Here is a 24399-nt window from a genome sequence, read left to right on the forward strand (position 1 = left end):
TTCACCTCTCCCTTCCTCTCTGCATATAACTCTCTCTTCCATCTCTCAACTTCTTCCACACCCGTTTCTCATCCACTCACTACAGTATATGTTTTTTTCTTTTGTGCCACAGCATCTCTCACCTCTTCATTCCACCATGCTGTTCCCTGCACCCTCTTTCGTCTTCTCTTCACCCCACACACCACCTCACATGCTGCACAGATTTCTTCTGTGAAAATCTTGCACACACCTTTCACGTCCCCCATCTGCTCCAATTCATATTTACTCAATCGCTCCTCCACTTCCCTCTTATATTCTGCCTTTTTTCCATCCTCTTGTAACCCTTCCACCCTCTTTGCATAAACTACTTCCTGTCCTTCCCTTCTATTTCTCCATTTCATTTGGACTCTGATTCTCACCACCACCAAGTGGTGGTCAGAAAGTCCACTCCCCCAACCGGCATATGCTCTTGCATCCACTACACACCTTCTCATCCTTCCATCCACACACATAATCAATCATTGCTTTCTGTTCATTCAGTTCATCACCCACCCTTCTCATTACTCACCACATATACCTATGGATCATTTTGTGCCTGAAGAGGGTACTGGCTATCACAAACCCTCTCCCAGCACAAATGTCCACTAAAGCACTGCCATTCTCATCCATTTCTGCAGGCACACCCTACTCACCAACTACTCCATCCACCTTCACATTCCCTACTTTTCCATTCATATCTTCAATCAAAAACACTCTCCCATTCCTTTCAAACTTTTCCATGCACACTTTCACATTTGTCCAGAACTCCTCACTCACTTTGCTTGCACGATCTTGCGTTGGCGCATACATGCACACAGTCACCCACATTTGTAGTCCAACTTCCAGTCTTACCCACACAATCCTCAAGTCGACTGATCCATACTCTCTTATACTCTCCTTCCATCTGCTATTCACAACAATACACACTCCTTCTTCTGCCCTCTCATTCTCACCTACTCTCATGCATATATCCCATCCATACTCCCATTCTCTCACACTCTCACCCCTCCATTTAGTTTCGGTTAATCCACATACATCCACTTTCGCACCCTCAAGCACCTGGACAATCTCTCTTTCTTTCACCTTGTCATTTGCACCCCTTACATTCCAAGTAGCTATTTGTACCATGTCCTTTGTTCGGTCCTTAGTCGTCACCTTTTGGTCAGTCCTGGTCCGAGGCTTCTTGTTCATATTTTTAGTTAGATGTTTTCCGGGGAGGGGCACTAACCCTTTGCCAACCCACTTGCTGTCACATAGGGAACACATGTTGGTTGGTTACAAGGTTAACACACAGCACTGTAAATACTTTCCTGGTTTACAGGAAATCATTTGGCTTACCACTCAATGTAGAACTACCCTAAAAACAGAGTACCACTACACTAAGTGGGTGGAAGATGGGCGCCCCCACCTACCCTGATAATAACAGGGAGGACATTTTTCAGCAGGAAAAGGTAATTTACTATATGAAAAATACAGTAGTCAGATAAATACAGGAACAAGCTGGAGGAATATGAATTGATAAGGTCTTTCTGCTGCTTAAAGTGTACATTTACTGGTAAATCAATCAATCTAACAGTTGTTTCTGCTGGATTAATTGTGATTTCCAACTATTCGGGCACCCCTTCACACCGTATAGCCTGAATAATCAGGCTAATTGGTTTAGCTAAACACTTAGGTCAGGACAATCCCTTCCGCCACTATGCTGACGAATCAAGAGCTGTCACAGCAGAACCGCAAAAAACAACGGGGAAAGAGATTTAAGAAGAAACATTTATTTACCAACCCAGAAATAATCACAAAAATAAAACAAACTACCACGAAGAACTGGTTTGGAAAGATGCTTCAAATGCTTCAAGTAATGTGCATGTTTACCCCCCTCAATGGCCGTGGGTTCAGACATTTGCATGCTTCCGTGGTAGGCCTTGGGACCATTTTTTCAAAGTTCTAAAATCATTTTTTTTTTTCTTACAGATGTGAAAAGACTCATCTGGCACACCTGGGTTTTTTATTTTTTTTTAAAAATAATTATTATTAGTTTTCTTTTGGTAAACCCACGCTGTTATCTGCTACAGTTGGTGGAACAATTAATAAAATTACGGCGCATGTTACATTTACATGTAAACATATGGGCAGAAACATCTGAGATGAAGTGACCACCTGACTGCCTGAGATGGTAGAGTAGGGTTGTGTAAACATACCAGTGACCTGTGTTCCCTTCCCATAACTGTTTGCAGTTTTTTTTACAGTGCCATGGCACATTTAGAGGATGTCCCTGTAGCTCTCCGGGCAGGGTGCCCTGAGGCCACTACCACAGCCACTGGTCAAGGTTGGTGGATGAGGGGTCACAGATCCATTGCCTGTGCCTGGGACTATGCAGCAGGTGAGGCCAACAGCATGTCTCTCCCCTTCTTATTTTACTGATTATCACCAAGATGTTAAGCATGTGTATCACACCCATTCTACCCACAGCAAAGCCAGACACAGCTTGACCTCTTCAATCTGATGCATTTTTTACTTTATTCTTATACCCAGATGATTTTATTCTACTTCTTAAAGGCCTCTCATGCTGAAAAGTCAATTAAAGCTATATTTAATTCCCCATTTATATTTTAAAAATATCTCAGTAAGATACTGTAATCTGGAGTAACAAGTATAACATACAAAATGTCACTGAAGTGAATGGGTTAACGCATCATGACCAAATCAATCAAACCTGTGCAACCTAGTTAATGGGACTGACTAAATGATGCTTGTGCTGTCAAGCTGGCTGGTTCTACTTATTGTACAGTATTTCATGGTGAACAACAGGTTGATGCATGATGCAACTTGAAGTAAACAGGTCAGCATACTATAAATAACTTTCTTATGTAGTAATCTGTGGAGCTCTGAGCATATATATGAAAGATAAAGCATACCTGAGGGATTGCTTGATGGTGGCAGTGTCCTGAACAAATTAACAGCAAACATCTGAACTACCTCTGGATAGACAGGTTCAGTGATAACTTGTCGTTGGGTGGTCACATACTCCACCATTTCGTTCAGAGCTGCTCTCTTCACCTCTTTCCATTTTAAATCACTCAGAGGGTCCGTTATAAAATCAAATATGACTCCACATTGCCGGATCTTCTGGATAAATAAATCCTCACGTTCATTAGGCTGTGCATCTGAAATGATAACAGAATTTTACTGATAACTCCAACATGCTGCACTTTCTTAAATCTTAATTTTGAAATTCCTAGTTATAACATGAAAGTTACTCAAATTCAGTATTTATAAAATTGGATTTACTAAGACATAACAGGTTTCAGTTTAAGACTACTTACTTTAGAGCATGAAACAAATGGTATCTTTATAAATTCATATAATCAAACATGTGAATTTAAAGAATAATTAAAGTACAGGCATCCCCTGGTATCACCAGACTGATCTATAGCTAATCTGCACCTTTTATTGAATATCCAGGCAAACAAGATCAAGCATGGACCACCATGCTGTATACTGATGTAGTGCAATAGCCTCATTGCCCTCATAAAAGTTTTTTGATGTCTTGTGAGTTAAAGGCATTCAAAAGAGATGGGGCCTGAGATTAACTTCCAAGGGGTAGTTGGGGTTAGTCAAGTAATGCTGAGCAAGGGTTAAGCACCTAATCACTCTCACCCTAAAAGTCTGGACTAAGCAGCCTAGCCCTGGACCTCTTATATGACAGATGGATGTAGTTTCCAGATAAAAAGCATTTGGCACTATCCTATCATAACCTAGCAGAAGCTAAAATCAGTTATGTGATCTACAGAGTAAACCCTTAACATATCAAAACAGTTTGGCAGAAGGGCAAACAGTACAGCATTGGCTAAATGAAGCTAAACTCACTCAGGTACTCTCACAATCCACTAAACCTTCGATATACCTAACAAGTTTGGGTGAAAGGCTAGTAGCATAGATGATAGTTTAACAAATCATCATCATCATCAACAGAAACTGCAAGTCCACTACTGTACAATGGCCTCCCCCAATCTTCTCCATGAATTCTCTGACTGAGCTAATCTCCACCAAGTTTTGCCAGCATCCATCCATCCATCATAATTCAATCCTATGTTGCTCCATGAGAAGCGTAGAAGCCCAGGGCTATGCAAGTTGGTCCTGACATTTAGGATGAAAGTGACTAGCCTCACTCATCCCTGAGTGGCATTACATGAGCAATAAACTTAAACCACCTTTTGGATATAAACTTTCACCAGCTCAATCCGATTGGAGTGCCGTAATTACCCACTAAACCACCAAGCGCCAAAATTTGGTTATATGGTTATCACCCAGCATAGTAAATGGTTTCCTGGTGTACAGGAAACCATTTGGCTTGTCACTCAGTGCAGAGCCACCCACAGGCAGAAGGATAAGCAAAGAATGAAGGAACGAAAGACAGAAGAGGGAGTGTAAAGTCACCCGTAGGCAGAAGGATGAGGAAAGAATGAAGGAAAGACAGAAGAGGATGGAAGGAAAGAAGGATGGAGGAGAGAAAAGGGCAGACACCCGAGAGCAGCACTACATCGAGTGAATGGATGGCGAGCACCCCCACCTACCACTACAAACTTCTCTATTTCAACTCTCCACCTCCTGTCTGGACTACTTCTGCTATGCTTGCAATCTGTTGGAGTACAGTCAGTAAGCCCCTAGCTCCACTGATTATCTCTAATTCTTGCTACATGACGGGCCTATCTCCATTTCTGCTATTTTTATAACTTCTATAGTGTCTTGGCCTTTAGTCTGCTCTCTAACCCATGTGGATATCTTCCTGCCTCTCAGAGACATTCTCAACACTGCCCTCTCCATTGCTCTGTGAGAACAAATTAGTTTGTTTTCCACTAATTTTTTCAGTTTCCAGGTCTCACAACCATAGGTCATAGCTGAATTATAAATTTGTTATACAGTATACTTTTTGTTTCATACATACTGACTAGCAATTTTCATAATGTTTCTAAGTTTGCCAAAAGCTTTCCATCCAAATGTAATGCAACTTTTTATTTTGTTTTCATGGTATTTTATTAGTTTTAGCATCTGTCCTGAGCAATTGTACTCCACTCAACTTATTCAGGAATTTCTATCTATCTATCTATAGCCAGACACCATAATCCTGTAAGGGGCGGCCATTTGCCTTTTAGTTGTTTTACAGTGAGGGGCATTAACCCTCTGACAACCCACTTGCTGACACGTGGGGAACACAAATGGGTTGGTTATACAGTTACAACCTAGTGTTGTAAATAGTTTCCTTGTCAGAGCTGTTTCAGACTTTGTCCTTTATTGGCAGTGTCTTTGATCTGATTCATGTTTCTCATTCATTTTTCTTCTCTATGTCTCTTACATGCTGACACATGGGGAACACAAATGGGTTGGTTATACAGTTACAACTTAGCTTTGTAAAAAGTTCCTTGTCTGAGCTGTTTCAGACTTTGTCATTTATTGGTGGCTTCTTTGATCTGATTCATATTTCTCATTCATTTTTCTTCTCTATGTCTCTTACTGATAAGCTTTTTTAATTCTGTTTTTTATATTTCATCTCCTTCTTCTTTTCATGAGTTCAAGGGTTGTTTTTTATTACTTGTTGGCTTTGGCTGTATTAACATTCCCTACTACCTCTGCTCATTCCCTAAACATTTTTGTTAGTCTACTGTTCAACTCATCGATGTCACACTCAATTTAACTTAAAGTCTGAAATTTTTCTTTATTTCTAATAGCAAGGCACCTTCATTTTTGCTTACTTTTATTAGGTATACCTTATTAATTTCAAACAGCTTCTCTCTTTCACTTCTGAAACTGAATCTGTCTGCACAACACATCAATTATTGATCATATCCTACACTGTATTTCATTTGTTGATAACTGACATTAATGATCTTGTCATTCTTACCAGTTACAGTATAATCTTGATTACATTCTTTGTTTCTTCATTTGGACTTCTCCAGGTCCATTTTCCCCCCCCATTCCATTGTGGAAAAATGTGTTCAATATTCTCATGTTTTACATTTCAGCCAAGTTTTTCAATATTTCACTTCTGTTATTCCCCACTCCAACTCCAAATTTTCCTATACTGTACAGTGCACCCTCGATATTACAAACTAATTGGTACCAGACCCATGATGTTAAAGATGATTTGGTAGTTTGTTAAAGCCAAACACCATGCTGTTTGGTAATTTCCCTGGCATCGTGGCTTTTACCAAAGAAAGATTGTTAAATATGGAGTGTCGTTCGGCTGCACAGTCGTAACAGACAGTTAGGTCCAAATGGCTCTTTTTCTCAATAAATGCTCGATTTATGGCATCTCTCACGATTCTGGTCACCCAGAGACTGAAGCGACTGATGCGGCATTCTGTGGGATACACATGAGAGTGTGTGTGTGTGTGTGTGTGTGTGTGTGTGTATATTTACCTAATTATGATATACAGGAAATGAGCTAAGCTCGTGGGGTCCCATCTCTGTTTCTCAATAAATCAACTTTAGCTTTAAACTCGTTTAAGTTTTTAGACTGGACAATCTCTTTGTCCACGCTATTCCACAGGTCTATACATCTATAAGGAAAACCATATTTCTTGATATTCTTCAAGCAGCTTGGTTTCTTCACTTTCATTCCGTGTCCTCTTGTTACTCTCTCATTCCATAAAAACAGATCTTCTTTGTCAATTTTATCTACTCCCACCATGGTCCTGAACACTGCAATCATGTCGCCTCTCTTTCTCCTTTCTTCTAAGGAGGGCAAATCCAGCTTATCCAGCCCCTCTCTGTACGACAGATCTGCCAGACTGGGGACCATTTTGGTTGCTGTTCTTTGTATTCTCTCAATCTTGTTAATATCTTTCTTTTTGTGTGGGGACCACACTACTGTTGCATATTCTAACCTCGGGCGAATCATGGCCACTGTCAATTTTTTCATCATTTCCTCATCCATATGCAGTAATGAAAAGCTACTCTTATATTAGTCGGGAGTTTATACGTCTCTCTAACTGCCTTGTTAATGTGTTTTTCAGGTGACAAACTGTCCTGGACCAGCACTCCCAAATCTTTTTCTTCTCTCGCTTTTGTGATTGGTTTATTACCCACCAAATAATTCAATGATGGCTTCTTGGTACTTTTACCCATTTCCAATATTTTACATTTTTTGCATTAAATTTCATTTGCCACATCCAGCTCCAATCGAGTATCCTATCCAGATCATCCAGCAGCATTTTACAATCCTCCTCAACCTCTACCTTCCTTAAGATCTTTCCATCATCAGCAAACAGACTTGCATAACTGTTCACTCCATCTACCATATCATTTACGTAAATCAGGAACATTACTGGTGCCAACACCGAGCCTTGAGGGACTCTACTTGTTACTTCCCTCCATCCAGACATCCTATCCTTTATTACTGTCCTCATTTGTCTGTCTCTCAAAAAGTCTCTCATCCATTCCAGGAGGTTCCCCCTCAGTCCTCCTATATGCTCTAGGTTCCACATAAGTCTCTTATGAGGTACCTTGTCGAAGGCCTTCTTCAAATATAAATACACACAATCCATCTCTCTCCTGTAGCATGTCAATCGCTCTTGAGTAAAAGCTCAGCAAGTTGGAAACACATGACCTTCCACTTCTGAATCCAAACTGACATTCAGCCAAAATATTCATCTCTTCCAGATACTGTATATTATCTACCTGTCTTTCAGGATTCTCTCACAGAATTTTGCAACCATGCTGGTTAGAGACACTGGTCTATAATTCAGGGGTTTTTCCCTGTTTCCTCCCTTATAAATTGGTACCACATTTGCCCTCTTCCATTCTTGTGACACTTTCCCCTCTTCCAGAGAACACACGATTAAACTGTGAATTTTATCTGCCAGTTATTCTCTGCATTCTTTCAGTACCCAATTAGAAATTCCATCAGGTCCTGGGGCTTTCCTTACATCTTGAGTTTCCAGTAATTTACACACTTCCTGTACCTCCACTTTTATATCTTTTATCATCGGTACATTTCTAATCACTCCCTCCCTTTCCACAAACTCTTTTTCATTAGTGAAAACCGATTGTAATAATTTGTTCATTATTTCAGCTTGCACTGCTGCATCTTTATAGACCTCTCCTTTTACTTTCCGTTTGGTGATTCCTTCCTTTTGTTTCAGTTTGCCATTAACAAATCTATAAAACAGTTTGGGTTCATCCCTGCATTTGTCTATTATACCTTTTTCAAAATTCCTTTCTTCTTCTCTACGTATTCTTGTGTATTCATTACTTGTTCTTTTATATTCTTCCTTTGTTCTGTTGTTACCTCTCTTTCTCCAGTTGTTCCATGACTTATCTCTCTCTTTTTTTTGCTATCATACACCTTCTATTAAACCACTCCTTTTTCCTGTTTTTTTTTCCCCCTTACTCTCGGTACAAATTTTTCCACTCCCAAATTATAGAGGTCTAGAAAGATATCCCACTTCCTCTGTATCTCTCTTGTTTCTCTGAATTTTCTCCAATCCGCATTTTCAAAAAATTTTCTCAATCCTGTAAAATATGCTTTCCCAAAGTTGTATCTTCCCTGCCTATGAAGCTCATCTCTTGGCTCAACGTTCCCTATTATCATCTGGAACTCAGTGACCACATGATCACTTTTTCCTATAGGACAGAAATATTTCATTGATTCTATTACATCGGGTTCTTTGGTAAACAGCAAATCTAACCTTGCTGGTGTGTCCCCATCTCGGAACAGTGTCTCTTCTTTGACCCATTGCGTCATCACATTATTCATTATTATATTTAATAATATAGTGCCCCACGAATCCTCGCTGCCTCCTGAGTCCCATTCCTCCCAGTTCACCTCTCTACAATTAAAGTCACCAACCAAAATAATATTGTTGCTTTTCTCAATTATTTTTTGTAAATAACTATACCTCCTACCAATTAATGTGGCCAGACATGTATGGCAACACTGTTCCTGCCCAGATTCTGATTGGCTGGAGGTGTTTGTTCGATTTCGTTGTTGCTAAAACTGATACGCTGTACCGTATTTCGCGGCATGTAAGACGCAGCATTGTGAAAGACGCACCCTAATTCTGGCAGGGCAGTTCTGTGAAAAAAAAGTTTGCCCCAACCAAGACTGCAGTAAGGTTTCTTGATAAGAGCCATTACCACACAGATACATACTCACCTTTCAGAATCTATTCATTACTGATCATCAGCCTTTGGTTTCTTTTTTTTATATACAAAGAATGGTACAGGAAAAGAAAACCATGCCCCTTCTTGACAAAACGTGACTGAAATGAGCCACTATCACTTAGATCCACACTCACCTTTCGGAATCTATTCAGTACTGCTCATCATCCTTTAGTTTCTTCTTTTATGTACAAAGAATGATACAGGAAAAGAGAAAACAAAACCCTGTCTTAACAAAACGTGACTTCAAACCACGAGGCCATCTCAACTTTGTTGATAAATATGTATCAGTAAACTGATATAAACACTGTTTTTAATATTTTATGAATTTAAAACCACAAATGAAGTCAATAAACTCTATTCTTACATTCACTGACGAAAACATAAAATACAATGAATGTTCACATCAGTCCATTTATCCTAAAAGAACCCCGTCATATTCCACACGTTACGGAATTTCCTCACATTGCCTTGACTCAAGCACAATATCAGACGACTACCATCATTAATCATGCACTCTAACTAACCTGTAATTATCTTCACAAATAATATAAAAAGGTAGCACTTGCAAATACACAAATTACAATGTTTTACAACCAAAGTTCAATATAGCAAGGCTGCTTGGGAACAGGATAGACAGCTGTTTTTACTCTCTTCTCTCAGTATCACTCCTTCACTGTCAGCTATGTTTGCCTTGCAGGATCAACAATTAAAAATGCATGCTTCACTGATCATAATTTACTATAAACATTCATTTCAAAACATACTGACTATGGTGAAAACATCCATTGTTACACATTACTAACACTGCTGCCTCCCAGTCGCTAGACAGCAGTCTCTACCCCTTCCTCTCAGTATCACTTCCTCACTGTCAGCGATGTTTCCCTTGCAGCATCAACAGTTAAAAATACGTTCTTCACTGATCACAATTTACTAAAAACAGACATTCATCTCAAAACATGTCGAGAATGGTGAAACTATCTCTTAGCAACACTGCTGCATCCCAAGCGCTAGACAACTGTCTCAACCCTCTTCTCCCAGTATCACTCCCTTACTGTCAGCTGTTTTCCTTGCAGCATTAACAATTAAAAATGCATATTTCTCTTACCAGAATTTGCTAAAAACAGACATCCATCTCAAAACATTCGAGTACTGTGAAAACATCCATTTTTGGTCTTAACACTGCTGCCTCCCAGTCGCTATGGTACACACACACACACACGCACACATGTACACACCACATGCAACATTCGCTCGCCTCTGAAACATTTACATCAGTCCGTTTTGGAGTACCCAGTGGCTTTATTATATGCCAAAAACATCAAAATGTATTTGGTTGTTCAATATAAATATCATCACTTAAGGACATGAAACATCTCAAACAATTTATTCATCCAAACATCGTCAGTGCAAGACTAAAGGTGTACAGCACCATTGATCCTAAATTTTCCATGGTTGCATCTGTCATGATCACCTAAAACCTATATTCACTTCATATTACTGACATGGTGAAAATTTCACTCGTCTTCAAATCCTGAGAATTCATCACTACTTCCCCCAAGTCCTGAAGCATCACTGGAAGTCATCACCACGGTCATCATCACTGTTTCACTGTCACTCTCATACAGTAAATGGTCCTCAGTACCATCCATTGAATTGCTTATACCACACTTCATACGACTTTAACTTGGCAATCGTTTTAACTGAGCACAGGCGATATTCAGACCTCGGGCATTTGATACAGCCCACATTAACCTCCTCAGTACGTTTCCTGAACTGAATAAAATCATATGGCGAGCATGAATAAACTACCCTATAAAATACATTGCTGGGCTGAAGGGATTATAATAAGCGGATTATCAGTTCCCTAGCCTGACTCTTCCCACTTCTACTTCCTTAACTACACCCACACCAAACTCTCACCTATACCTTAGGATTCTGATCGTTTCGGCCGTAACGTCCAAATTGGCAAACGATTTTACAACGTAACCTAACCTAACAAATTTGGACATTACGGCCAAAATGATCCCCATTGCCGATCATGAGAGCTTTGCTTAGGCAGCAGAGATGCAGAGAGTGAACGTTGTCAATCATTCTGATCGCTTCGTCTGCTAAGAATACAGCAGAAATGGCGGACGCTGATATGAATGCCCGTCAGGCACTGCTATTTCAGATATTGCATCAATTATGCTACTCAGTGAATTTTATCCTATTTTCATAACAAAATACTGTAATTGGGTGTGCCCTGAGTTCCATAGACATTGCTAAAGTACTTCACTTGGCTGAAAAAGTGAAGCTGTAACTTCAGGCAGTACTGTTTAACGTTACAACTGTTTTTCGCTATTGGTATAATAAGACTGTTCACTTCTATGATACTCTTGTCAGGCATGAAACAAAATGTCACTAAGAGAAGCCAACCATATGAGGGTGATTGAATTTCCAAATGCGACAAAAATCAATTCTGATGACTTGTCAGGTTCGCTTGCCAGCATCTCTCCAGTATGACTGCTTTGCTAGTTAGTAAGTGGATGGCAAGCAAAGTGGTCATGATTGCCTTTCAGAAGGTTAGCAGACAGTTCACCAGTGAGCATGTTAGCTTGCTAGAGTAGGGTATACGCTAGACACTAAACTGCTAAGTTGCTAAACCGCTAAACCCCTTGACGGTATTGGCCAGTTGAGCTGAAAACAAACCTTGAATGCTTTGTGTTCTTGAACTTGCATGTTTTAATATCTGCTGCATATATACACTCACAAAATGTCACAAAAGTAACTGACCTAATTAGGGTTACTGAATTTCCATACGTGACGAAAGTCTGTTTTGATGACTTGGCAGTTTCACTAGCCAGCATCTCTCCAGTATGACTGCTTTGCTAGTTAGTGAATGGATGGCAAGCAAAGTGGTCATGATTGCCTTTCAGAAGGTTAGCAGACAGTTCACCAGTGATCATGTACGTTAGCTTGCTGGAATAGTGCAGTTGCTAAACTGTTAAATTGCTAAACCGCTAAATATCTTCACGATGTTAGCCAGTTGAGCTGTAAACAAACCCGCAAAAGTTTTATGTGTTTCTGATCTCGCCCGTTTCATAAATCTGCTGCATATACACACTAGTGTATATTATTTTTTAAAATAAAATCAAGTCTGCATACTGTAGAAAACACCTGTGGTTGCTAAGCAGTGACATGATCATCTTTATAAGAGTTTCTTCTCAGTGGAGCCAAACTGACCTGCCTTAGTCTAACGGGCAGGACGTATGGGGATATTTTAAGGTAACTTTGAGACAAAAAAGTGCGTCTTACATGCCGCGAAATACGGTACTCTCTTTATTATCAGATGTGATACTGAGTTTGTTGACAGTACAAATGTCAAAAGCAATAAGAAATCCATTATGAAATTTTCGTAGGAAGATAGAGATATTGAGTCAACAAAGTATTATAACAGTCCAAGTGAAGGTCAGCATCTGAACTATCTATCTATCTATCTATTGCCAGACGCCTCAATCCCGTTTGGGGTGGCCACAAACAAATCGCCTCCAAGTCGCCCTGTCCCCCGCCATTTCACTCCCCTCCTCCCAACTCACACCCCCCTCTCTCATATACCTCTCCACCCCATCTCTCCATCTCATCCTCGGCCTCCCCCTCCCTCTTTCCCCCTCCACCTCACTCACATACACTCTCTTTGTCAGTCTTTGACCCTCCATCCTCTCCACATGGCCAAACCACCTCAGTGTGTTCCTCATAACGCTTCCTATCATATCCACATCAACACCACAACGCTCCTTTATATCCTCATTCGTCAGCCTGTCTCTCCGTAAGTTAGAGTTGGTATCACAATACTGTCATGTAGTAACTTTTTCACTTCCATGCTCACTTCCCTGTTTCTTAACACTGCTTTCAAAGAACCAGCAACCTTTCTTCTCTGCTGTACCCTTTCAAGCACTTCACCCTCCAAACCTCCATCCTTACTCATCACACTACCCAAGTACTTAAACATACTCACATTTTCCAATTCCTCACCATCCAACCTCGCTGTACATTCACTGACTTCACCTCTTTCAAAGACCATCACTTTACTCTTCCCTACATTCACCTTTAGATTCCGTTTCTTACACACTCTCTCAAACTCATCAACCAAGCCTTGCAGCTCCCCTTCGTCTTCACTCAACAACACGGTATCATCTGCAAACAACAGTACAGGGAGTTTCCAAACACTATCCTCTCTCACCAGGGCCACACCAACATCCACTACCCTACCTTGTACCTCTTTTATTACCCCATCCATGTACAGATTGAACAACCATGGAGACATGACACATCCCTGTTTCAACCCAACTTTCAAAGAGAAAAATTCACTTAGTTCACCATCCACACACACTGAAGCCTTCGCACCATCGTACATACTCTTCACAGCATTCAACAACTTCCCATCAATTCCATATATTCTTCACACTTTCCACAATCCTAGTCTATCCACCCCGTCATATGCTTTCTCCAAATCCATGAAAGCCGCATACAACTACTTTCCCTTCTCTAGAAACTTTTCCACTAAAGATCTGAGAATGAATATCTGATCTACACAACCTCTTCCCTTCCTAAAGCCTCCCTGTTCTTCTCCAACTAATTTCTCTGTTCTTTCTCTAACTCTGTCAATAAGTATCCTACCATATACTTTTCCTATTATACCAAGAAGACAAATGCCCCTATGATTACCACACACTTCTTTTTCCCCATTTCCTTTGTACAAGGGAATAATTATTCCTGACTTCCAATCCTCCGGGACTCTACCTTCCTCCCAGGCCAATCTGCACATCTTTCACATCCATTCTACTACTATCTCTCCCCCATGCTTCAGCATTTCACCACACACTCCATCAATTCCTGGGGCTTTCCCTGATTTAACTTTCTTCATTGCTTCCACAACTTCTATCCTACTGATTTCTTCCTGTCTTCTCACCTCCCTCCTTCTTCCAGCCATTCCCCAGCCACTTATACTCGCATTACTTCCATCCTCCACGTTCAACAATTCCTTAAAGTGTTCTTTCCATCTGCTCACTTTTTCTCCCTTCTCCACTAGTAATCTACCATTTTTATCTTTCACTCCCCTGCTAACTCCACTTCCACCCTGTCTTACTCTTTTCACCTCTTTCCAGAACATTTTCTTACAGTCCCTCCACTTTACACTCAAATTCCTTCCAAATTCCTCATCCACTCTCTTCTTACTCTCTTTTACTAATCTTTTCACCTCTCTTTCTTTCTTTCTACATATAACTCTCTCTTCCGCCTCTCAACTTCTTCCACGCCCATATTTCTCATCCATTCATTGTATGCTTTCTTCTTTTGTGCCACAGCCCGTTTCACCTCTTCAGTCCACCACGCTGTTCCTTGCACCCCCCTCCGTCTTCTCTTCCTTCCACACACCATATCACATGCTGAACAATTCCTTTAAATCTCCGACACTCCGTAATATAAAAGAAAATTAAGGAAACCTGCTTAATCTAAGCGTTGGTATAACACACATTTAAATTTTAGGATCAGGCCGCACCCTTAAATCGTGCCACAACTCTGAATAATTAAAAATTCTAACGAAAAGACCAGTTCTGAGGGGAGGGAGGTTTGAAAAAATCGTGAAAAATCAAAGTAGGCTAAGGAAAACTATTTCATTACATATCCTCTATTATCACAATACGGACTGATCTGAAAGTTTAAATGTGTAATACCAACGCTTAGATTATGCAGGTTTCCTGAATTTTCTATTATATTATGGACTGTCTGAGATTTAAAGGAATTGTTCGAATGCTGACCTTGACTTGGACTGTTATAATACTTTGTTGACTCAATATCTCTATCTTCCTACGAAAATTTCATTGTCGATAAGTATATAACGGATTTCTTATTGCTTTTGATGATTGTACTGTCAACAAACTCAGTTCCACATCTGATAATACAGACAGTATCGGTTTAAGCAACAATGAAATCGAACAAACACCTCCAGCCAATCAGAATCTCGGCAGGAACAGTGTTGCCATACATGCCTGGCCAGATTAATTGGTATGAGGTATAGCCATATCTGACAACATCTGATATTCATCATCATTCCATGCTCTCGTCTTAGGGGAAAAATACACTACCGCCATATCTCTCTTAACATTCTCTCCAGTTTCTAATTTCATATATATCACTTCAGCCCTGCCTTGTCCCATTTCCACGTTATCTACATTTATGTTGTTCTCCACTGCTATCATCACTCCTCCTCCTGTTTTTTCTTTTCTGTCTCTTCTCCACAGTTTGTATTTACCATCTCCCAAATGAACATCAACATCTCTTAATTTGGTCTCTACAAAGCACATGACATCAGGTTCATGTTCCCTCAAGAAATCGTTGATTTCAAGCCTTGCCGAGATTAAACCATCAACATTAGTATATACCACCTTCAAATTATTTTTGATGTTTTTTATACCCTCTTCTCTCCATTGGTACCACTTCCTCAATTTCTGATCTTTCACAACCATCCCTCTTAGCTTCCTTCACTTCTATTTCCTCACATACCACTTCCTTACTTTCATATCCATCACTCTCCAAAAAAAAGTATTACATTCTTACTCTGTCCTCTTATCATTTTTTTCCTTTACTTGTTCCTTCTATGATTTTAAAACTTCCCTTTCTTCTTCATTTAAATCTTTTCTTATTATAATATTTTCCATCCCTGCCTCTTTGCTTAGTTTCCAGGTCACTTTATCATTTACTATACTTTCTGATGAGAACTTGACTCTCATTGGTCTTGGTTCCCCTTTCTTATAAGGCCTTATCCTCCTTACTTCCTCAAGTTCTTTTACCCACTTGTCTCCTTCGGGATCAATCTTGCCTAATATTCCTCTCATCAGGTTCGTCTCTCTCTCGAGTCTCACGGATCTAACCTTTTCTTCCTCCTCCATTTCCAAATATTACCACACATCTGTTCCTTTCTACAGTTTCTCTCACTATTTTCTCTTTTTTCTTCAGTATTTTCACTACATTTTCTTCCATCTTTTTCTTGTTCATTTCCCTTTCTTCCTGGATGATTTCTCTTAAGCTGACCACTTCTTTCTGTTCTTCTTCTACGTGTGCCCACTTTGCCTTATGCTCTTCTAATACACTACTTACCTTCTCCATTTTATTAGTGCTCTCTTCTAGTTTTCTCCTCAATTGTGTGAGTTCTTACCTAACTGCATCTTTACAGGAAGGAGTCAAGCTTGTACTGTCCCGTGTCTGAAACCATATTTATCGTACATATCCTTAAATTTGCGAATTGTTTTGGCACACACTATTTCATTCGGCAGTGCATTCCACTGATCAATTGCTCTATTTGGGAAGCTAAATTTCCTTATGTCTTTATCACCTCTCTTTTTATGCAGTTTTTTGCAGTGTCCTCTTGCTGATGCTTCCCCATACATTAACCCCTTAACGGCGGGGCATCACTTTCGTGACGCTTGGGAGCAAGGGATCATACCGCGGGGCGTCGCTTTTGTGCTTCTGTGTTATTTTGAATTCACCCGGGCTTCCAAGTGGGGGCTTGTACCATCTATCAGTACTGCCAATGTCCAACACTAGTCAGCACTCCTAGTCTCATCTGTGCTCCCATCCATTGTTGACAATTTAGCCATTTCTCTCCGTTCTTGACTCCCCTCCCTACCCCCCCTCCATTACCCTATCCTCTCGCCTGCCCGGCCGTGCTACGCTAAGTAAATCTTCCCTGGAATTTTTCACTGATTTCATCCATTGAAATAAGCTCTATGCCCTATTCTTATACCAAATAATATATACAAGAAAGAAATAAGGTAAGTGAGAGTGCCATACACCTGGAATTGGCTAATTATCACCTGACAACACCTCACGTGCACTCGTTTGCTAATTTTCGCTGTTTTTTTCCCCTTGAAATATGCCGGATAATCTATTTTCGTAATAAATATACTGTACATACAAGGAGGGAAGGGAGAAGCCTAAGTGATATTTACATTCACCTGGAACTACCTAATTTATAATGTATTGTCTAGATTTCCTGCCAATCATTTCAGTGAAATACATAGCTGTTTCAAGAGCTATGTTGGTAGTACTGAATATCCCCTAAGTAGGCCTCTACCCGGGCCGGCCCTCCCTTATCAGTTCTCTCTCATCTTCCGAAGAGGAGGTACGTCTGTTCCTCTTGCTGACTTCAGGGCCTTTTTCACACCCATGCAAAGGGCCCTGTGACCTTTACCCCCTACTAAACCTCGTGTGGAAAGAGGTAAAGGGCTGACAATTGATAAAAGAGTGACTACGATCTTTCTATTGAGTAAAACAGTGCAAGTGGAATTGTAAATACAGGTAACTCGCACGGAACACGTGGGTTTCATTCCTACCGTGCCGTGTTAGGTGCGAAATCGCGTATATTTAAACTACTCCGTATTTTGCTCCCTAGACCCCCCAAATGTGTTGTTTTGCTGTTATCTGTCACTGGTAATCACTAGAAAGCACTTTAAGTGGTTAGAAGGTTTATTTAATGTTATAACTCACAAATACAGTACTCCAGAGCAAAACTTCAACACAAATACTGTACGTAAACACAAGGAAACATTCCGACGCCGATCATAGGTAATCATATAAATCAGGTTAACTGGTACCAGTGCTTTAACTTACAAGTACATACCAGAACAGTACATATTTAACTTAGAAATGCAGTACTGTGATATCGAATGATTTCAGTACATAATCTGTTAGGAATGGCTGGAAAAAAAAAAAATGTTATGAATACATTTTCACCTTTTTGATATATGTTTATGGTAGGTTCGAGTTATTTTTTACGTTATCGTTGTGCCCATGCTTGGAAAAGGGAGCGAAAGAGTTGAATTTTCAGTCCTAAATGAGAAAACTGCACGTCCTCCAAGGCTAGACTCTGCCACGGGAGAATAAAGTGGAGGGTCAGTCCGATTGGCAATAAGGAAGTTGTGTCAACTTCCAGCTCCCACACCACGAGAATGGCTAAAAAATAGAATCGTAATGCAGTTTCAGAACTAACAGTAATTATTACGAATACAGATACAAAGCGGAAATAAATACGTTTACAGACGGGGAAAACGTACTTCTTCCGTCATAACATGTTCATCTTTCTCTATCATTTTACCTTGTTATTTTCACAATATATATTGCTGTCTCGTAAACAGGGTGGTTGTTTGTGTATTGCAAGGGAGGAAAAAGGTTGTATTTTCTGTCTGGGTCGAGATAATGGGTGTAACTATGTGTGGTTAGGTATGGCCACGAGCGAAAAAATCGTACATCCAATCATCACGATAGCAGGTGGTGAACTGACAGATGATACATGAGAGGGTTAAGTCAAGGTCAGTCTCATGTCCCAGATTTTCGTTCACTTCCCGAAAGTTGCATTGCATCAAATGATTAAAACAATTACAGCAAACCTGAGCAAATAGGTAAAGATACCAAGACAAAAATGTTTTTTTCTCTTATTATAAGTCTTTAACGAACAAACAAAAAAGGCAATATTCCGATGCCGATCATGGGTAATCATATAAATCAGGTTAACTGGTTACAAGGCTTTATTTAATGCTTTAATTGCTTACAAGTACATACCAGAACAGTAAATATTTAACTTACAAATACAGTACTGTAAAAAAGCAGTACAGTGAGTTTAACGAACAAACAAAAAGCAATATTCCGACGCCGATCATGGGTATTCATATAATTCGGGTTAACTGGTTACAAGGCTTTATTTAATGATTTAACTTTATTTAAGTGCTTACAAGTACAATACATACGAGAACAGTAAATATTTAACTAACAAATACTGTACAGTACTGTGGAAAAAACGAACAAATAAAAAAGGCAATATTCTGACGCCTATCAGGTAAACTGGTTATAAGACTTTTTTCTTGCTTTAACGTTATTTAATAGTACTTTAAGTTGCACATAAACTTACCAGAACAGTACAGTACTGTAAATATTTAACTTACAAATACTGTGCTACTGTACTCGGGAATGTCTCACTCACTGAATAATTTCCCGCCTAGATCGTCACATAATCAAAACAAACCACGCGCTGTGGTGACGTTCGAGAATTTGATCTTTCAAAGGCCTCTCCTGCGTTAATTTGTAGTTTTCATAAAGGTTTTTTAATCTTACATTGTCTTATATGTATCCCAGCCCTTACCGTGTATAATTGCGAGCGCGTTCCGTGAGATCGTGTTCCGTGCGAGTTACCTGTAATGTGTAAATAATGTGTAAACAGCAAGTGAAAGTAATGAATGTAAATATACGTGAACAATGGAAAATAGTTTTATAAGTTACTTCAAGTGACAGTGCATAACACAGTGTAAATAAAATAGAAATGTAAATCTATCTATCTATCTATCTATAGCCCGACGCCCTAATCCTGCAAAGGGTGGCCGCAGACAAAACGCCTCCAAGTCACTCTGTCACCCACCATTTGACTCCCCTCCCCCCAACTCACCCCCCCCTCCCTCATATACCTCTCAACTCCATCCCTCCACCTCATCCTCGGTCTACCCCTCCCTCTCCCTCCCTCCACCTCACCTACATACACCCTCTTAGTCAGTCTTTCATTCTCCATCCTCTCCACATGTAAATAACGTAAATAAAATAGAGAACGTAAATAGAAATGTAAATGAGTAGTATTATAAGAATACGAGTATATACCCTAGGAGTAATGAAAGTGAAAGTTTCACTCAAGCATGTCTGAATTTTATGAGTTATGAGAGTCAAGATGAAAGTGACATTCACTCTCAGTGCTAGTATACAGGACGAGAAAGTGAATGCTACGTATTTTACTGAAAGAAATTGAATCCCTACAGTGACAATAAACTAATACTACTGAAGGAAACTTATGGATAAAGACTGTAGATATATATAAGTGTTATATAGGAATAGAAATATAAAGTGTGAGGGGTTTTATGAATAATAAATGACAGAGTACCAAGAGCGAACTAGCGCAAGTGCGGCGGTCAGACGCGTTCATAATTTTCATTGCTTTCACAGTGTTTTTTTTGTTGGAGTATGGATCCCAAACTACTTGAAAATCATAGAGTAGTGTTTATAGTGTTAATATCTGGCTGTGGTAATCATATTACGGGTTGTCGGGAAGTGTAAAGTGGAGACTTCGTTACCCAACTTCAGAGGTCTCCACAAGTCCTACGGTAACCGACGAAGGCTCAACAAACATTCCAGGAGAAAGCTGAAGGTATGTGCCATAAGCATATATAATTTTAATATTCTAGGACTAATAACTGATTTTTGGCAAATATTTTTTGAGAGTCTGTCGGAGCCCGAATAACCCCGCGGCACACGCAAAACATCGGTAAACATGCCTGCGGTGTAGGGGTTAAGTAATCATTTATGTCTATTTCCTCCTTCCCTGATATGCATTTATATAACATAATCATGCCACCCAGTATCCCTGCTTGTCGTACGAGGCGACTAAAAGGGTTGGTGGCGGGTTAGTGCCCCACCCCGTAAAAAGAACTAACTAAAAAAGCGAATAAGTGCCTCGGACCCGGAAGGACCATACGTTGACGACTAAGGAACGGACGAAGGACATTCTTAGGGTGGGAACGTGGAATGTGAGAGGAGTGAATGATGAAGTGAAAGAGAGAGAGATTGTTCAGGTGCTTGAGGATACAAAAGTGGATATATGTGGATTGACTGAAACTAAATGGAAAGGTGAAAGGATGAGAGAATGGGAATATGGTGTAGGTATATGTGCAGGAGTCAAGGAAAATGAGAGGGCAAGAGAGGGCGTATGTCTGATGATAAGCAAGAAGTGGAAGGAGAATATAAGAGAGTATGGAACAGTGGGTGCAAGGATTGTATGGGTGAGGATGAAAGTACGTATACAAGCGTGGGCGATTGTGTGTGTGTATGCCCCGACAGAGGATCGAGTGGCAGGAGTGAAAGATGAGTTTTGGGCGAGTGTAGAAGCGTGTATGGACAAGTTTGAGAGGAGCGAGAGAGTGCTGTTGATTGGAGACATGAATGCTAAAGTTGGGAATATACGAGTGGATGGAGTGGTTGGTCAGTGGTGTGTGCCCGCTGACGTAGATGGGAATGGAAGTGCTCTGGTGGACATCTGTGCTTGTAAGGGGTTGGCAATAGCCAACACCTACTTTCGGCATAAGATGATCCACCGGTATACATGGAAAGTAATGAGGAAGATGGATGGTGAACTTGTTGAACGAAAGGCAATGATAGACTACGTGTGTGTGGATGCGCGAATGAGAAGACAAGTGTTGGATGCAAGAGTGTGGAGAGGGTGGGGGAATGGAGTCTCGGACCATCACTTAGTGATGGCCAAGATAGAGCCGCAAAGAAAGTGGTTGAGAAGACGAAGGGGAAGACAGGAGGAAGCACCTCCTGTGAGAAGAGTGGAGAAATTGCAAAATAGTGAGAAAATGACAGAGTATAAGAGCATAGTGGTAGAAAGACTGGGAAGGTATGAGCTAGAGCAGATGGAAGGGGTGGAAGACGTATGTAAGATATTCACGGAAAAGATAGGCGCAGTGTGTGAGGCGGTTTGTGGAGCGAGGAGGAGATGCAAGGGTATGCAAGGGACACCATGGTGGAATGATGAGGTGAAACGAGCTGTGAAACAAAAGAAGGCATATAGTGAATGGTTAGCGAGTAGACGTAGGGGAGAAGATGAGAGAGAGAAGAGAGAGGTATATGTGAGCAGGAGAAGGGAGGTTAAGAGACTGGTGAAGGAGAGTAAAAAGAAAGTGGATGAGGAGTTTGGGAGGAATCTGAGTGTGAAATGGAGGGAGAGTAAGAAATTGTTTTGGAATGAGGTAAAGAAAGTAAGGCAGTGTCAAAGGGGAAATAGTAGGGGAGTGAAAGATAGGAATAATAGATTGTTGGTGGAGAAGACAGAGAAACTGAGGAGATGGAAGGAGCACTTTGAGGATCTGTTGAATGTGGAGAGTGAGAGCAGTGCAAGTATAAGTGGTTGGGGAATGGCTGGGAGAAGAAGAGATGAGAGGAGGGAGGAAGAGATCAGTAGGGCGGAAGTAGTGGAAGCGATGAAGAATATTAAGTTGGGAAAGGCCCCAGGAATTGATGGAGTGTGTGGTGAAGTGCTTAGGTATGGGGGTGAGATTGTTGTGGAGTGGATATGGAAGTTGTGTAGATTGGCTTGGGAAGAGGGAAGGGTTCCAGAGGACTGCAAATCAGGTATAATTGTTCCTTTATACAAAGGAAATGGAGAGAGAGAAGTATATGGTAACCATAGGGGTATTTCCCTACTTAGTGTGACTGGTAAAATATATGGTAGAATACTCATTGATAGGGTTAGGCATATGACAGAGGAGCTAGTTGGAAAAGAACATGGGGGATTTAGGAAGGGAAAAGGGTGTGTAGATCAGATATTTGTTCTAAGATGTTTAGTGGAGAAGTATCTAGAGAAGGGAAGGAAAGTGTATGCTGCCTTCATGGACTTGGAGAAAGCTTATGACAGAATAGACAGGCAAGGTATGTGGAAGATATTAAGAATATATGGAGTGGAGGGGAAATTGTTGAGTGCTGTGAAGAGTATGTACGAGGGAGCTAGGGTTACGGTGTGAGTGGATGGTGAGCTGAGTGAGTTCTTTGATCTCAATGTGGGACTGAAACAGGGTTGTGTGATGTCTCCATGGCTGTTTAATATATACATGGATGGGGTTGTAAAGGAGGTGCAGGGTGGGGCAGTGGATGTGGGGGTGGCTCTAATGAATGAGGGTGAGATTTGGAAGCTTCCGGTGTTGCTGTTTGCTGATGATACAGTACTGTCGAGTGAAGATGAATGGGAGTTGCAAGGTTTGGTGAATGAATTTGGGACAGTGTGTAGGAGGAGGAATCTGAAAGTTAATGTAAACATAAGTAAAGTTATGGTGTTTGAGAGAAATGAAGTCACAGAGTGTGCAGTGAGGTTGGATGGTGAAGATATGGAGAATGTGAGTGCATTCAAGTACTTGGGTAGTGTGATGAGTAAGGATGGAACTTTGGGGGATGAAGTGCATGAAAGGGTACAGCAGGGAAGGAAGGTTGTTGGTACACTGAAAGCAGTGATGAGAAACAGGGAGGTGAGTATGGAAGTTAAGAAGTCACAGCATGATAGTATTGTGATCCCTACCCTGACGTATGGAAGCGAGGCATGGACCTTGCAAGAGGGGAACAAGTCAAGAGTGAGAGCAGTGGAAATGAGTTATTTGAGAGGAGCATGTGGAGTGATGTGGAGGGACAGGTTGACGAATGAAGACGTGAAGGAACGCTGTGGGGTGGATGTGGATGTGGTTGAGAAGATTAGGAGAAATACACTGAGGTGGTTTGGACATGTGAAGAGAATGGAGAATGAAAGACTGACTAAGAGGGTGTATGTAGGTGAGGTGGAGAAAGGGAGAGGGGTGGAGAGAGGGAGAGGGAGAGGTAGACCGAGGATGAGGTGGAGGGATGGAGTTGAGAGGTATACGAGGGAGGGGGGGGTGAGTTGGGGGGAGGGTAGTCAAATGGTGAGTGACAGAGCGACTTGGAGGCGTTTTGTCTGTGGCCACCCTTTGCGGGATTAGGGCGTCGGGCTATAGATAGATAGATACATAGATAGATGTCACCTCTTTTCCTTCTCTCCTCTAGTGTTGGTAGATTCAGTTTATTTAGTCTTTCTTCGCAGCTTAGATCCCTTAAGCTTGGTACCCATTTTGTAGCGGCCCTTTGAACTTTTTCAATCTTGTCAATGTGTTCTTTGAGATGAGGACTCTAGACTACAGATGCATACTCCAGGGTTGGTCTGATGAATGATGTTATTATCTTTCTTAACATGTCTTCATTTATGAATGTAAACGCTATTCTCATATTGGCAAGTAGTATATACATGTTCCGTACCTTCTCACTGATGTGGTCAGCAGGAGATAATCTGTTATTGACAATCACACCTAGGTTCTTCTCTCTTTCTGATGTGTATAGGGTTTTATTTCCTAACTTATAATCCCAATCAGGTCTTTTTCCACTTTTACCAAACTTGATTACATGACACTTGTCCACACTGAATTCCATTTGCCATGTATTATTCCATTCATGAAGTTTATTTAATTCTTCTTGTAGCTCCTTACAAGAGTCTGTGTTAGTAATTCTCCTTTGTATTTTTGCATCATCTACAAACATATTTAGATAGCTTTCATTTCCAGTGTTACTGTCTATATCATTTATATACACTAAAAA

At 40.6% G+C, this 24399-nt stretch overlaps 1 protein-coding gene across 1 annotated transcript in view; it reads right to left on the reverse strand.

Moving 5' to 3' along the window:
• The window catches only part of LOC145393965 (serine/threonine-protein phosphatase 2A 56 kDa regulatory subunit gamma isoform-like), a 294483-nt gene that overhangs the window by 199758 nt on the left and 70326 nt on the right, over positions 1–24399 (reverse strand). The window contains exon 3 of the mRNA XM_080267941.1: positions 2934–3182. Within this exon, the coding sequence (XP_080124067.1) occupies positions 2934–3182 (249 nt within the window). The remainder of the gene's footprint in view (positions 1–2933; positions 3183–24399) is intronic.

The sequence above is a fragment of the Coenobita brevimanus genome, chromosome 26 (genome assembly GCF_032717465.1).
Source record: "Coenobita brevimanus isolate Jiangsu-jjx chromosome 26, ASM3271746v2, whole genome shotgun sequence".
Lineage (NCBI taxonomy): Eukaryota > Metazoa > Arthropoda > Malacostraca > Decapoda > Coenobitidae > Coenobita > Coenobita brevimanus.